Source organism: Bactrocera oleae, chromosome 2, assembly GCF_042242935.1.
Source record: "Bactrocera oleae isolate idBacOlea1 chromosome 2, idBacOlea1, whole genome shotgun sequence".
Classification (NCBI taxonomy): domain Eukaryota; kingdom Metazoa; phylum Arthropoda; class Insecta; order Diptera; family Tephritidae; genus Bactrocera; species Bactrocera oleae.
This window is the reverse complement of record NC_091536.1, coordinates 95,783,357-95,799,985: the sequence shown is the minus strand read 5'-3', so window position 1 is coordinate 95,799,985 and position 16,629 is coordinate 95,783,357. Positions and strand designations below refer to the sequence as shown.

The 16,629-nt window shown below is 33.0% G+C and overlaps 2 protein-coding genes across 6 annotated transcripts in view; one reads left to right on the top strand and one right to left on the bottom strand.

Annotated features, from left to right (window-relative positions):
• LOC106618785 (uncharacterized) overlaps nucleotides 1–16,629 on the top strand; it is an 89,364-nt gene that overhangs the window by 31,505 nt on the left and 41,230 nt on the right. Inside the window, exon 2 of the mRNA XM_014236671.3 lies at nucleotides 1,568–2,443. Within this exon, the coding sequence (XP_014092146.1) occupies nucleotides 2,374–2,443 (70 nt within the window). The 5' untranslated portion in view covers nucleotides 1,568–2,373. The remainder of the gene's footprint in view (nucleotides 1–1,567; nucleotides 2,444–16,629) is intronic.
• hdly (hadley) overlaps nucleotides 6,190–16,629 on the bottom strand; it is a 39,659-nt gene continuing 29,219 nt past the window's right edge. For 3 of the 5 annotated variants that reach the window (XM_036357182.2, XM_036357183.2, XM_070106080.1), the window contains exons 2-7: nucleotides 7,997–8,377; nucleotides 7,753–7,840; nucleotides 7,226–7,682; nucleotides 7,036–7,166; nucleotides 6,890–6,970; nucleotides 6,190–6,819 (exon numbers count right to left, since the gene is read on the bottom strand). In XM_036357182.2, coding sequence (XP_036213075.2) covers nucleotides 6,524–6,819; nucleotides 6,890–6,970; nucleotides 7,036–7,166; nucleotides 7,226–7,682; nucleotides 7,753–7,840; nucleotides 7,997–8,209 — 1,266 coding nt within the window. In that variant the 5' untranslated portion in view covers nucleotides 8,210–8,377 and the 3' untranslated portion in view covers nucleotides 6,190–6,523. Of the gene's footprint in view, nucleotides 6,820–6,889; nucleotides 6,971–7,035; nucleotides 7,167–7,225; nucleotides 7,683–7,752; nucleotides 7,841–7,996; nucleotides 8,378–12,246; nucleotides 12,594–16,629 lie in introns of those variants that run through there. The other 2 variants (XM_036357181.2, XM_014236669.3) reach the window with 2 other exon arrangements.

Sequence of the window (16,629 nt, the reverse complement as noted above, 5' to 3'; positions counted from 1 at the left end):
GTAGTAATCCTTTTTTTATACATTTTAGCGTATCACATGTAAAAAGGCCTGAATGAGAGAAACTTTACTCCTTTTGTTATACTCTCAGAATAAAGTGTCAAAGCTAAGCCGTTTTTTACTTAAGGGGTTTTGTAGATTACAAAGCATACTAAAGCTTTTAAATTAAATTCATTATAAATTCTGCAAAATTTTAACATCAAAGCTAATTTCTGTAAATTTTTTTTACAACATATGCATTTATATTAATATTTTATTTTCAATAATTTATCGCACAAAATCAACATATTTATTTACTGCAATTAATAACACTCAAATGCCGCAAAATCATTGCTAAGCAACAATAAATATTCCAAATAAATTTCTTCAACCATAAAAGCACTTGTTGATGCTAATTTATATTGAAATAAACTATAACGGCATAATGTTTAGATATTTTAATGGATTTGTGTTGTGCAAATATGGGCACGTCGATGTTCGGTAATTGTATTTGATAGACGCCTAAAGTTATGCAAATAAAATTTATTGATACAGATGTGTGTTAAACTATGCGATTATCGCATGCTTTTTCAATATATTGTATTCATAGTCAATTTTAATGGATGTATAGTGCAGTAGTTAGCTATGAGCAAATACAGGCTGTTCTAATGTATTAATCTTAAAAATTAAAAGTTACTTTCACTTTTTTCGCTATAATCAACAATAAACTAAAACAATCACGAGAAATCAGTAATCACAAATAAAATTAATAAATTATAAATACCCTACTGAGATAAATTCATCTGCAACTGTTCGATTAGAAAGAAAAATTTTATAACATTTTCGCAATACTAAAGCAAAAAAATAAATAAAAACATTTCAACTCTTTGTTGAGGGTATAGTTATGAAAAAGCAACTTAAGCCTCTTCACATACAACAAGAAAAGATTCTAAAGAGTTGTAATTAGTAAAAAAAAGATTTAAGACTTTCGTAATCATAAAAAAAAACTCTATACTACTTAAGACATGACAGAAATTATTCTAATATCTTGTAATCATTACAAAAAAGTTTGTAAGCTGACTTTTGTAATCATTCCAAAAAGCATACCCCAAACATTTTGTAATTCTTACAAAAAAGAACTCTAACTAACCAAAACTATTCTTATTTTTTTTGTAATCATCATAAAAAAGATTCCAAACTTTTGTAATCATTACAAAAAAGGTTATACATTTTAGTCTTCATTCCTCACCTTTAGTAATCAATACAAAAATTATTTAAATGTTTTGTCATCATTACAAAAGAGGACTCCACTTTGTTATTCATTACAATAACTAAATTATAAATTTTTGTGATCATTAAGTTCAAAGTCTGTTTTTAATGATTACAATATTTTTTGCAGTCCCAACCCAATTCATTCCAAATAAATGTAGCTTATTTTCCAATAAAATTAAAAATACAAATCCTGTTTGCATTACATTTTTGTAAATGGACCCACTGTTTATCGCGCCCATCACAACGAATCCAATTATAGAATAATTTAGCATGCTCTAATTACAGCTTTTGTTTTTGTTTTTCTTAATTGTAATTACAGGCGTCTGGTATAACAGTGACCATCGCGATTGGGTTCGTATTGCTGGCCGATAGTACCCGCTTTACCCTGCTAAAGGGTTGAGACCGTTATCACTGCGCAAGCCATCATTTACCAGCAGCAGCAGCGGTAGCATCAACGCTTGTCCACCCCCACCACCCACACCGCACAGCGCCGGCAGCCATTGCACCAACACCACCACCAGCAACAACAACCACAACAGCACAACAACAACCAATAGCCACAGCACAGTCGGCACAGCCACATGCAATAATCACACTAACCAACACAAAGCGAAAGGTGGCAACACAACAACAACAGCAACAGCAACAACAACACATACGATAGAAGCATTAGGCACACCAACAGCGACCAGAAAGGGCAGTTCACCGGGCAATTCATTGCAGGTGAAATATTTTGAATTTCCACCGAATCTCGCGCTACTAGCAACCGGTTCTACACCATCGCTGGCGACAACAACAGCCGTAGCTTTAGCCGCATCCACCACAAGCACCCCTGCCCTCACATCCGCCACTAATTCACCCAAACATTTCTACCAACCACAACATCACTCACACTATTACCAACCGCATTTACACCAGCACCAACACCATCACCATTCCAACAAAGCCAACACACATCAACAGTCGCAACATCAAATAGCACAACAGTCGCGCCAACATTACCCACACTTCTCAACGCAATCGCGTGCCGATTTTAGCAGCGAAGCCGAAGAGCAACTAAGCCCGCAGTCAGTGCTAAACGAAGGGGGTGTAGAAGTCGCTTTAGCTACGCCACCAGCAAACAAAATGGGTCGACGCGAAATTAAGAGGTCGAACACCAGCGGTTCCACCATAAAGTCCTACGATGGTGGTAGCGGTAAGTTTGAAAAAATAACTGTAAACAAATGTTTCATTGTGGTATGCAAATTGGAAAATAGTGTAATGTCGAAATGTGCTGTTGTGTTGTTTGTGTATGACGGCAACAGGTATATGAGTGCATTCATTCGAAATGAGTATGTTACGGTACACATGCACGAATATAGATGAATGTACTCGAATATTAATCAACTAGTGGGATTAAGAGGCAAACCTGGTGTGCAAAATCGAAAAATTCTTTTTTTTTGGGTTTTTGCATATTTCGTTAGTCTATCAGTTTACTTTAAGCGCGTGTTTCTCAAAACTATATTTTTCAAATAGGCTGGAGTTGACACTCAAAAACAAATCACTCGATTGCTTTGATTTTTTCTGCTTATTGAGTATATATATATTTTTCCGTTTCAGTTTTTTCATGGCAGGAAAATAGTTATTTTGGTTTATTTTGTTGATACACATGGCCCTGAGGTACGATAAAATTTTCAGCTGATTTCATTGCTCACTTTGTCTGCAGCAGCTGCTGAGGTTAGATGTGATTGTATGAGTTTGGCGATTTCCCTTTATTGAAAGCTTGGTTTTCGTTGATTGTTCGTAAATTCTTAGACAAAACAATGCAGTAACGTTGCCAAGCCTACATATTAGAAGAAGCGCTGGCATAAGTGCGTAATATCGAATAGCGGCTATTTTAAAGGCGACAATATTAATGTAGACGAATGAATAAATATTTATTTTCAGGAAACGAGAATTATCGTTATTTTTTAACACACATACGCACGTAATTTTTAATTTCTCTGAGGCCAAACTGTATGTCGAAAACTATTAATATAATGGGTGACAAAGTGTATCAATAGCGACTGCCTTATGTGCGTCTAACAATTGTTTTGCTTAGTGTGGGTTACTGGTAATCAACAAAACCCTCTCTTGTGTAACTTTACTCTCTACAAGTCTCTGGTATAAAAGGATAGAGATAATAAGTCCTTTATGACAAACAAACAAAAAAAAAAATGACCTTTAAATTGTGAAAGGTGTGCAATGATATTAAAAGGGCCCAAGATCAGAGTAAAACGATAGAGTAAGAAGAGTCTGAATGTTTAGGATAAGTTGCTGTAAAGAACAGGATAACCGATGTTATAGTCGTAAGTGGCATTATTTTAACTAACAAAATGCGTCGCTCTTCGATGCAAGAGTGAAATGTACACTTTGTGTATGTAGATTTGCGACTTCTTCATTCACGGACCCAGCTTTACAAGTTCGCCTGTTGTAAAAAAAATAATTGAAATGTAGCCTTACTTACATGAAGCGATAAGTAATTAACATGTAAACAAAAATGAAAACTTATAACAACTGCATGTAGTAATAATTTCTCTTTCCTATGTTCATCAAGAAATGCGTGAATGATTCCAACAGAAAGCTTTCCTATGACGTAAACAAGATGAAAAATATTTCTCACATTACTCAGTAGAATATATTTAGAACAGCTGCTTATCATAAAAGCGTTTCTAAATAGTTGAATGCAATACCTAAGTGATATGTGTTGCCTGATGAGTCAAAAAATAATACTTCGCTGTAGAAATGCTGTATAGAAGTGTAAAAAAAATTATAAAACAGTTAGATGTTGAAACGAAGTGAAAGCTTAGATGGTGTTGAGGTCTAACCATATTGATTTATGTAATTAAAAGATCGGTTTATTGTAATTATTTTCAGATTAGTTTATATATATATATAAGAGTATTTCTTTAAGATTTCCAATGAACTGCTCGTGTAGACTATGCTGAACTTTGAAATAATTTCTTAGCAAGAGCTATATATATAATAAAATATTTCACTGCGAGAAATAACTATACCTCGTTTTCAAATATTCGTCGCATTGTTAAATATACGATTACACCCTGTGAACAATCAAAACCTCGGATAAAGGCTTATACTTATATAAATATATAGTAAAGTGTTTATGAAAATATGTAAAACTTATTTACTGTCATATTCCATCACGAATCTCCTCTTAAATTTTTCGAACATAAAATATATATTCGAATGAGCAGCATTAGTTTTGTCCTGAACTGAAACCGAGCTATTGTCCGACAAAAATGATTCGAAGTCGGTGACAGTCCTTACATACTAAGTGGGGAATATTATATTATATTAACAAAAATGTTACATTTTAAAGTCAAAAAACAATTAACACTATTAACAAAATACCCTACGGTATCATACTCAGCAAACTGTCGGCTTAGGTATTTGCTGTGGTGGGCTTAATTTAGAGCATGACCAACGCTTAATTGGCATCACCTGAACTACTCGCGCCTAGGCCAGCCTAACACCAAACTAATGAGTGTTCTTAGCCCGAAGCGTAATGAGTGGACGGTACAACGTTTCGCGGTTGCATAAGCTGCACCCCAAACAAGCAATAAGAGCTAGTTACAAGCGGTTTAATATGGAAAAGCGATAAGCTCATTGCAGTTTAGTATACTTGTATAAACTTAAGCAGAGCGGCCATGAGTGCTGGCCGTAATGTAGCAAGAGGCATATTTCCATTTTGACCGATAATAATTATGTTATCTAACGCGCATTTCGTGCGCTTGAAAGTGCTTGCTTATCCATAATTTCTGAAGCGTATATACATATATACATTTTAATATACAGTCAAACCTGGTTAAGAGGTTTCTCGCGTAGACATAATAAGTTGTTGTAAGAGCTGTACTGTTCGTTGCAAATGATATTTATGAACTGCAGTGAGCATAACAAATAAGTTAATACAGTTAAATATGATTTCTTTGAATTACAAGAAAAAAACATAGTTCCTGATTCCTGAAAAAAAAGAATGAGTCTCACATAGGAAAATTGTCGCTTATAGAGGTAAATACAAAAGAGACTCTCAGTTAAAGAGGTCAGAGTGGGCAACTGTATATCATATGCATATCTGTAAAGACGGAATATGTATGTTATCTTATATTTAAAATGAAAACGTTTTTCAAGTGCACACATTTCCAATTCTTTGCATAAAAGTATTAATAACTATATTTATCTTTTATGAAGCTAACATTTTATTAAGCTCAAGTGTGACAGTTCTACTATTACAAAGAAGATACATTTATATTATATCTATTTTATTACTCTTTACAAGACATATTAAGTTTGCTACGAAATGTAGGAAAATGCGGAAATGTCCTATAAAATATTTTATATTCAAGTGTGACGTGCTGAGTCGATTAATACATATCCGTCTGACTTTCTGAAATTTACACACGTTCTTTTCTTCCCAAGAAGCCCTCATTTATCGAACCCGGATTGAGGTTCTCATATATGTTATGTGGATTCTAGTGCTAGATTTCGTCTATTTTGTATATAACTTTACATAATTAACTACACTTGTGACCTCTCTTAACGTGGTGCATAATTTGTGTTGGTATGATTAGCAGCACTTGGCCCTTTAATATCTAGGCTAGATTTGCCGACATTTATCGAGCCATTGCTTTGCGTCATCAATGTTTTTCCCATCCGAAAACAGTGCTTTATCAAAACAAGAATTCACTTTTCCATCATAAATAGCCAAGAAAAAGAGCAGATGTGAAGATATGAAGAATCAATAAAACTACATAGAGGTTTTTTATTTGTGGAGCGCTCTTGCGATCAGCCAAAGGGCATTACAGCCCAAGCTTTTAAACTATGCTTGCATTGAAATTACGAATTGAAAATCCTCACACCTCGTTTTGATTATACAAATTACCATTTTGAAATAAAATTGCTTAGTTTTGCACTTTGAGACACTCAAATAAAATTATTATTTTTATTATTTCTTATATTCCATGCTTCTTATCTTAATAGAATTCAATCAAACAGAAAAAGTTATGAATCTCTGTAAGTATGTTGTCGCATAAATTAATGCATAAGTGGGTAGCACTATTAAAAAAAAATACATTTTTTTTCTATAAATTACAGCATCAGTAAAAACGGTATATTAAAAAGTAAAAACAAAAGAAAAACAGCATACAATAACTTAAACTTACAAACTAAGCTACGGTTAATAAATGCTTTGTGACAATTTTAAATACTAGCATCGGCTTTACGTGCGACATGCTTCGTTCTAATCGAATTGTTTACTCAGATAGTCGATGACATTATCGCGTATATTATCTGCACAAGGATTCAAATTCCAAAAGACCAAATTACAACCATAGCGTTGGAAGCAGCCGTACCGCACAGCGGAGTCGTTGGGCGCACAACAACTGGCTATAGCCCACACACAGGCTGTGGAAGAGGATGCTGTTGTCGGTGTCGGTGGTGGCGGGCGTGTAGGCAATTGAAAGACTGGCGCTTCCGTTATGACGGGACTACGAATAGGCCCTGAATCACTTGCTGCTCCTGTCTCGTCTCTTGGGGCTAAATTTTTTTCAAAAGCAGAAATTATTACTGTAAGCAAAAGTTTCGATTACTTTAATTGGATACTTACGTACAGCGGAAAGTGGTGATTCCGTACGCCGCGAAAACAGTGGTTTAGGTGTGCCCACTGTGATATTCAAGCGTTTATTGGCTGCAAATGTTTAGTTAGCAGTCATTACATTGTTGTTGTTATTGTATGTGACATTTAGTACTTACGATTTCTGGTTGGTGTATAATCGCGCCAAATTACGCGATCTGTATTATCTTCGCCGCCGAAACGCGTATTTACCCTAATTTTAGGTAGCGTACTAACAGGGCCGTTATAGAAGTCACCAGCAACAGGTTGTCTGAGCAAATAAAGAACATTATTATCAGACCTTGTTGCTGTAAATTCAAATATAGTTACTTTTGATAACGCTTCACCGGTTCGTGGCTCGGTAAATAGTAATTGGGTGTTTGTGGGTATGAACTGACGGAATTTGCACCATATATGCGATAATATGGATTTTGGTGACGTTTCTGCAGAAGATGTTCACGATGCCAAATTCTGTCCGTATCACGGCGTTGACGACGATGTTGGAATTTCTTGGGACGCTTATTGAGCACGCGCTTAGCCTCATCTTCGCCATCCACCAGCTTCGCATCAGCATCGGCTAGAGAAATGACTTCGACATGTGCTTTCGAATTGGCAGACTTTGACTCATCGGAGGTAACAATCGGAGCTGAGGATAAAATATCGAAATATATTTTCTCAGGCTGCAGCGGATGGTATTGCTCCGAGTTAGATTGATCGTTGATGCGACGGCGACGATGCGCCGGATCTTTATGTTTGCGCAGACGATGTGTGTTGTTCTTTTTCGGCACTATTTAGGAGGTGAAATGTGGAAAATAATTATTTTTTTTTATATATTTTAATAAGCAACAATAATTTACCAAAATCTTCGCTAACGAAATCCTCTTTATACATTATAACTGGGTGATCTTCGTGCAGTACGCCATCTACGATTTTAGCATGGTGAAACTGAAGGAACAGACAAGAAAACTCAATTTAAATAAAAACTATAATAAATGTTGATTTATATCATTTAATAGTGCTATATACATACGAACGGTAGTATATAGTTATATATTAATATACCCAGTACAGTGAAATCACACATCTGTATTATACACCCACCTCAATATTATCCACATCGCCATATTCCTCGCTCAACGCCAGCCCAGCATCGTCCAACGGTATGATAACATCGCTTGTCGTCTCCTTGGGACGTGCGTTCACCGGCACCGCAATCAGCAGTAAAGCACATGCCAAAAACAAATAGCCGTGTAACATCCGTTTACACCGGAAGTTGCTGTCATACGACGCAGTTACGCCACTAAACCAGGTCATCACTGTGTTTGTGTATGTACGTTTTATGTCTGTATTTAAGCGTGTGCAATGCAATTTATCTGTGTATTTCAATAGCGTGTTTGTCGCAAGACGGAAGTGGCCACGCGCAGGTGTGCAAGTGCAAAATGTTTTATTTATATTTTTTTGTATTTTAGTTTTCAGCTGCCACTGTAAGGAAATGTGATGAGATAAAATTATTAGATTGGAACGTACAAAACAAATAAATTTTAATAAAATGCTACTGGCGTAAAAAATATGACGATAAAATTTATTAATTATTTTGCATATATTTTACTTTTTTAGTAGCGGGTGAGAGGTAGTAGCGTACAAGGGTTGCAAACTTTTTAACATTTTTAACGAGCATTACTTATACGCCATGTAGCGCAACATTTTGCAGCTTAGTATGCAATATAAAATTTCTTCAATAATATATAAAAACAAATTGTATATATTACAATCTTTATAAAAAAAAAATATTGTTCAATTTATAAATTTTCTTTAGAAGAGAAATAATAAATTTCTTATGAAATATTATCCTGTGAAGATACACAAAAATTAATTAATACTTAAAGAACAAAAAAAAAATTTACTTTGAATTAATTTGGCTTGATAAATTATTACATGTACATATCTGGGTAATTTGTATAGCTTTAGTATTTTTAAAAGTTTGAAAATATTTTAAAATAAGAATTTTCTAAACCAAACGCTTTCTTCATATATATTTCTGCCTTCTTAAAGACGCTTTAAGTATTGCAAGCAACTTTTTTAAATAAGTTTATTAATACCAAACCCAAACATTGCATCAGTTTCATCATTTAATTTTCTGTTATGATTTTAGTAAAGATTTTGTATAAAAATAATTTAAAATAAATATAAATAATTTAAATATTTTAATATATTAGGAAATTGACTTTAAAATTGTAAAAAGATTTATCTTACTATTAAAAAAAACTCAGACAAATTGATATGTTAATGAAGATTCTTTTTATTATCGTATAAAGCATTAAAACTAAAAAATCAAAACAAAATATCGATTTGTTCACACATTAATAAGCATTTACGGCCTTTTTAATTTTTAAAATTTTTTTAAAAATCTTCTAAGGAAATACTTTTGAATACCTTAACTAAAACAATATGAAAAGAGAAATTTTTCGTTTTGTTTCAGATTTCTAGCCTAGAAAACCTCCTTAAGTGATCAGGGTGCGAAACTTCCATAGAATATGCTTAGATGCAGGAAACGTTTATTTATTTATCTTGTTTTGTCTCTCAATGAAAACCAAAATAAAACAAAACCATACTTAACTAAGAGAGAACTGTCCAGGTGGGTGTTCTTGGTATTGAAGTCCAACACATAGAGCGATACAAATGGATAATACTCTAATTAAGGAACGTAAATGATCTGCTTTGAGCTCAATCAAGAGCCTTATTTTGTTAACTCCATATGAGAGACATTCTCAACGAGTCAATCAAGAAGTTGTTATTAAATAAATACTCTTCAGCGATATTTCTGAAATTTTTAATTACAACAATTATTTATTTAACCTTAACATTTTCGATTATAGTTGATATATATAAGCCACGCGTATTGTGGTACATGAACCCAGCTTAAGTTCCCACTACTATAATTTGCATATTTGAAAACTTTACTGCATCGCTTGGTAAAAGCAATAATGACTAATGCTTGTAATATGCGATAAAATTTGCTAGATATTTATTCCTCATTAGCGCTTTTATCAACGGCGGTGACAAACTCTTACTATATGCAAATTGTAAATGTCTTAGCTCTCGTTTTTATAACACGTAAATAAGATAACATTATGCAGCCACACATACATATGTATGAAATAAAGCGATACATGCATTATTGTCTCTATGCATGGCATTAGATATGCAGAACGCAATGATGGTGCCAGCTGAACAATTGCACTTCCGCAAGAACCGCATATATAATGACCGCTATATACATGGCAACAACAATTATAAAAACAGCAACAAGATATAAATGACAAAAATGTAAAAAAAAACAGAAAACAAACAAAACAGCACATGGCTTTGAATGCTAGCTACAACAGTAAATGTATTTGCAAGTTAGTATGCTTCAACAATTCTCACTTCGCACTGGGTTTATGGTTGCGCCGGTAACTTACTTCTTGGGGTTGCTTGGTTAGTTAGTTGCAGAATTTCATTAAACTTACACAAAAAGCTATACGAATACTTTCTGGCCTATAACTTAAAGTCGAAGAAGTAACACGGCCTTGTAGATTTGCAAATTGTACATTTTTACGAGTGTTACCAAGGCAAGAATTTATAAGTAATGATGTGCGCAGATACATAAATTGTATATATATATATTTATGTACATACATATAAATATATACAAAATTATTTGTCTATATCAGAATCTTAAAATCGCACGCGTTGTTTATTACTTATTTACTTTCATTTCTTCTTCATTTTTCCTTTTAAACTACATTTACTTTATGTGATATTTTGTGAAAACTGCCGCTATTTTGCCGTGGTTGCTTGAAATCCACACTGTAACTAACCACAACAAGTGCGCGGATTTTGCTCATCTTGTCAGTAGATTTGTTTGGTTAACTTTTTAATTTAGCCGCAACAGCCGCTAGATATGCTGTTGCGTATGGCAAAAGTTTGAATTGCATATTTCGACTTTGTAACGGTACTTTTACTTTACAAATGCGTGCACGAAATTTTGGCGTAGTGTGGGCTGAAACGCGCTGGTTGCGGTATTTATTATATATTTGTGTTTCTACTCAACTCAACTACATTTTAGTCAAAGCCAAAGGAAGATTTATCAAGACAAATGGACAGCTATTGCCGAAATTTTATTATGAAGAAAATTTGAATTGTTTTCGTACTAAAAATAGAAACTTGTTTTATTTAAAAGTTGTAATTTCTTATATTATTATAATAATATAATAATAGATGGCGGCTAAAGCTCTTTCCAACTTGTAACTGGATGACAATTCTTCACTTTTTCTAGACTGATGAGAATATATTGCAACTCAGGAAGGTATTTATTCGAAAACGAATTTCACTATTCTCCCATACGCTAATGATATCTCGCGAGCATTTTGTGTGATCACAACAGCAGATGGCACTTCCGAAATTCCGTTTTTTTTTAATCACTTCGATAAATATATGTATTTTAGAATTTCTGTTAAATTATCTTAAGTTTCTCTAACTTGTTTGTACTTTGCAATTTACTTTATTCACTTAAACGTAATAAGGAGCACCGTAAGAGCGTGGTATAAAATTAAAGAATAAAATCAATGGCAGCAATTTTTTATTTCTACAAAAAAAAAAATACAAAATAAATTTTTTATGCACATAAATCTCAAAATATCTGAATCGTAGACTTTTTTTTATTTCCAAAAAATATCTAAAAAATTATTTTACACACATAGATTTGAAAATATATTAAAACATTTCAATGTTGACTTAACCTTTACAGAAAGCACAAAAATTATAGAAAAAGGCGTAGGGCGTTTTTAAACAATTAGCACACTGAACTCAAATTTTATTACAAATCCCTTAACAAAAAGTGGAAAAAAATTATTATATTCTCCTGAAACTTTTTTCACTAATTTAGTAAAACTTGTTCACAAAATTCTAAACATTATTTTTGTTGATTAAAAATTTTGTTTAACATAATTTTTATAATATTTAATTTTATAATTTCAATATTTCGTACGTAAATATAATATAATATAATAAAATATGTTTACTATATCAATTGTAACCGTTTGGTGACTCGTGACAAGCTGAAATATTTTTTTAGGACTCGTAAACGGACCAAAATATTTAAATTGAAAGATGTTCTCTTGCTATTTATTTAAAATTTATATAAAATTTTTTTAAAAAAATTTTTTTTCTGAAGTAATTCTTTTCTTTTATTGAACGTTATTTTCACTTAGTGCTTTTAACTAAAATTAGTTTCCATCTAAATTTTTTGATATCTTGTTCAAAATATTTTTCTAAACCCATCTATCAAATCCAAAATTTTTCGCACTTACCACATTTATTTCGACAATGTTTTAGGAAAAATAAAATAAAATTACAAATCACACTACACGGCCGTTATTCACAAAACTTTAGAATTATTTCAGTTTACATTCCATAATACAATTTTTTACACAAATGCTGCTTTACTTCCCCGCTTTGATCTGTGTGAATAGTTGGGCTGAATTCGCCAGCACAAATGTAAACAAAAATGTGTTTTTTTTCTAATTTGCATTAGCAGCTTTATATCACTTCTCACTTACACTCTTGGTATACTACTCCAATTATGAATTATATGCTCAAATGCGACCCGACCGTCTTCTATGCGCGTGCGGTCGTTTATAAATCAACTGTAGGATTGAGAAGTAATGCATAAGTAGAAGCTTTTATATACTCGTGAAGACCATTTATTAAGCGACCCTAAGGCTAGGCTATACCATTTCAGAAGCACAGCTGGCACGCACACATGTACACATGTAAATAATTAAAAGATTACGAATACTGCACTCTTCGCTAGCTTGAAGAGAGTAGCACACAACTTTTGCCATCAGCATTGGTAATTCTTGTATGTGAATGTATTTACGCAATGAGTACAAAATTTTAAAAGAATTTTTAATATCGGACTTTAGGAGTCAAATGTGTAACCAGTTGTTCAAATGTTTCGCTACCGAACACTATAGTGGGAACACTCCCTTACACCAAAAATTGCTTGCGATTGAAAACAAATGAATGGTAAATGAGAAAAAAACACACGAAAATAAAAAAGTAGAAGCACCAAAAACCTTTCAATCAAAATGATCAAATTGCTATTTGGCATACAGAAATGGACTTCTTAAAAGTCATTCTGACAATAATGCTGGTTTTCTCGGAATTTTCCAATTACTTATAATTTTCGCAATAAATATTTTAAATTTTTTGGCAATGCTTTTGGTTCTTTAGCGCTTGCTTGCGTATGTTATGCTTCACCTTCTTTCTTTTCTCCCTTATTTACGTCATACCGCAAAACGCAGCTGCTTCATTCATATAATTACTCCTTAAGCGCTATGCGTCAGCGCCGAAGCATATTTTATCGTCTTATCACAGCTTGTCAATACTTTTCTTATCTGCGCTCCTCTTATCTTTGATAGTCTTTAATCAATTTCAAAATATCGATGACGTTTCGCTATTGGCGGCTGATTAGTCAACTAAGTAAACAACATGTAGTAAATGTGGTCGGAAATTAAAAAAATTGTATTTCATTCATCACTTGTACAAATGTTAACCTGCTGTTTCTAATAAGAGATGACTAAGTACTTTTAGAATTTTTGTTGTCTCAAAATTCTTTGAAATAAAGTTAAATTATGTCTTTTCTTCAATTGTTGAAAGGTATGACGTAGTGGGAATTTCCAAAACGTGCCACAAGCTCAACACAGTTCAAAAATCAGATATCGGTTCAAAGAAATGTTAAACTCACATTTGACGAAAACGAAAAAAAATTACCTAATAAATTTAAAGCGTGTTTTTTTCTCAAAAGCTTAGCATTGGACTTAGCACTTATTTCTTGTCCAATATCATAAGCTCATTTCAAAAAACACTCAATCAAAAAAATATGGAACTACGGCAAACTGTTTTTTAAATTCTGGATTTTTATAAGCAAAATACTCACAGTGAACTTTAATTAGACAATGCGGTCAAATTCGTACCTAATTCTCTCGAAAATCACGCATCGAAATTTTTTTTTTTCATATAACTTTGAAAAGCCTCCGCAATTTTACGGCCCTTCCACAAATCGCTTCTATAAATAAGCAGTCACAATTAAAAATATAAATAAATGACAAATATATGTCGCTTAAAAAATTTTTGCGGTTCTTTTGATACAGTTAAAACCCTCATTATCATAACGGGAGAAATTTAGGAGCATGCTGGAGTGACTATGATTTTCTCAATTGAAACCAAAGCAAATTTGACCATCCAGAGTTCATAATTTGAAAACAGGCTTTTCGGATAAATGGCGCTGTGGTCAAAATTGTTATCAACATACATTTGTAATGAAAATTAATATAAGTCTTATTATATAAAAAAAAAACAGAAAAAACGTTAACTTCGGTTGCATCGAAACTAAAATACCCTTCACAAATACAAAAGATTCCATGCGATGACTTGACTTTGATCGGCAGCTACATATGTATATGCTATAGTGGTCCGATTTGAACAATTTCTTCGGATATTATATCGTTGCGTTAAACCATAATTCGAGCTAAATTTCGTGAAAATATCTCGTCAAATAGAAAGGTTTTCCAAACGAGGGCATGGTTTTCATCCTTCAGTTTGTCTGGTACTAATATTCAATTCCGACAAATGAGCAGTTTCTTGAGGAGAAAAGGATGTATGCGAAATTTCCGATTGATATCTCAAAAACTGAGAGACTAGTCCTCATTCCTAAAGATCCCAAATAGCCTGTTGAAAAGTGCAAAGTATTTAAATACGAGTTGTACATTTGTGAAGCGGTGGTCTGACTATTATGGGGAAACTTGAAACGTAGATAGGAAGCCAGAAAGAGGGAGGAGTCACGTGACAACTAAAAGTGAGAACAAAGCTATTGTTCTCTTTTAAGAGAAGAAACCACTGTTCGGTTTAAAAGAAACTGAAAAAATAAAATATAAATAAAAAATATATATAAATATATAAAATAAAATATAATACGGATCAGAATTCAGAGATCTGCCATGAAATCTCTACTTTCAAAAACACACATTGAAAGAAGGTTGCATTGGGCCCGGAAAAACATCAACCTTGATTGGGGCAAGGTAATATTTATAAATAAAACCACTTGTGTACTGTTCAACACTTTGAGACGTGACTTCGAAAGTGGCGTATTTATGGATGCTTCCCTGCTCATGGATTTGAGATTTTGAGGTGCTTCACAGAAAACCTGAACGCCGTTAGAATGATAAAATTTCATAAAAAGGGTTTACTAAAGTCAGCTAAAACGCTTTACGGCAAAAATAACCATGATTGGATACTGCAGGAAAACAATGATCCGAAATATAGGAGCAAACTCTGTACTCAAAGGAAACAAGAAAACCATATTATTACTTTAGATTGGTATTATAGCCAAAACATCAAGAAAATATATAACGTCAACAAAAGTTTTCATTCAGTGACTCCAACATACCGAACGTTTGCCTCCTGTTGTCGTATTTTATATCATTGTGTTACCGACGATGGGTTAATTTGATACCTTCAGCTCAGAGGCTCAATAGATATTTTTAATAAATAAGGTATCAGTGATACTTCACTATTCGTAGAGACATTAGTCCAATTTAGTGGCCAAATTTAAATTAAATTATAACATTTTCTAAATGTATTTATTACTATTTTAAATTCATACTCTATAAGAAGTTCAAGTATTTTATTTTTCCTACACTACACATATTACTACTCACGAATAAAAATGCGCTAATCAGTAGCCGTATAGGAGGAAATGTTTAAGGAAGTTAAATATAAATCACAAATTCAGTTTTCCATTTCAGTGAGTACCAAAGGTATTTCAACCGCAAACCACAACCCAAACAAATTAAACGAGGAAGTAACGGTTATAAATGAAAGCGAACTACCACAATCACTATCAGCGACCTGCATCCTTAACACACACACACGTGCACGCTTTTGAGTGTGTGGATGTGTTTCTGACACATGCGGTTATAGCAAACTAACTTCTCATGTCTCTTTCTCTGTCAACTGGTTCATCAAGTTGTCTAAAAGTTTTTCTAACATATGAACATAGTTTGATGAGGCGCAACAACTTCGTGTTTGAGTTGAATCTAAGAATATTTTCTTTTTCGTTTCGTTTTTTTTCTCAATCTATTTTTAAAGAAAAACATCAGTCGCCGTAAGGCTTCTATAGATTCGTGTGCGTTTAATTAGCGAAGCATAGAAAATGGTTGGAGCAGAAGAGTCATAAAACAAATCTGCACTAATTCGTGTAATGGCACATGTAGCCCAACATTCATGTGATCCTTCTGTGAGGTCAGCTGACTTTTTTCAACTCACTGAATTCAGTGAACTTTCAGTGGTTAGATGAAGGCAATGACCTTCATTGCAACAATCTTTTTCTTAGCGTAAACACTACTCGTTCAAAAATATTTTCTTTAGCCGTAGATTGAATGCACTTAAATTATGTAGAGCCTAAGACTTTAGTCAAACTTCCGCATATTTTAAATATTATTGAACCGTAATCAGCTATATCTTATGATGATATTGTCTACAAGAACGAATTGCCGATGTGGTGTAAAATATGTTGAGTTTCAAGTAATGCCTTAAAAAGACAATTAAATTTTATACTTAAATAATTTTTATTTTGTATTTTACAATTTCGAAAATCTTAATTAAAAACAATTTTCGAATTTCTAATCCCT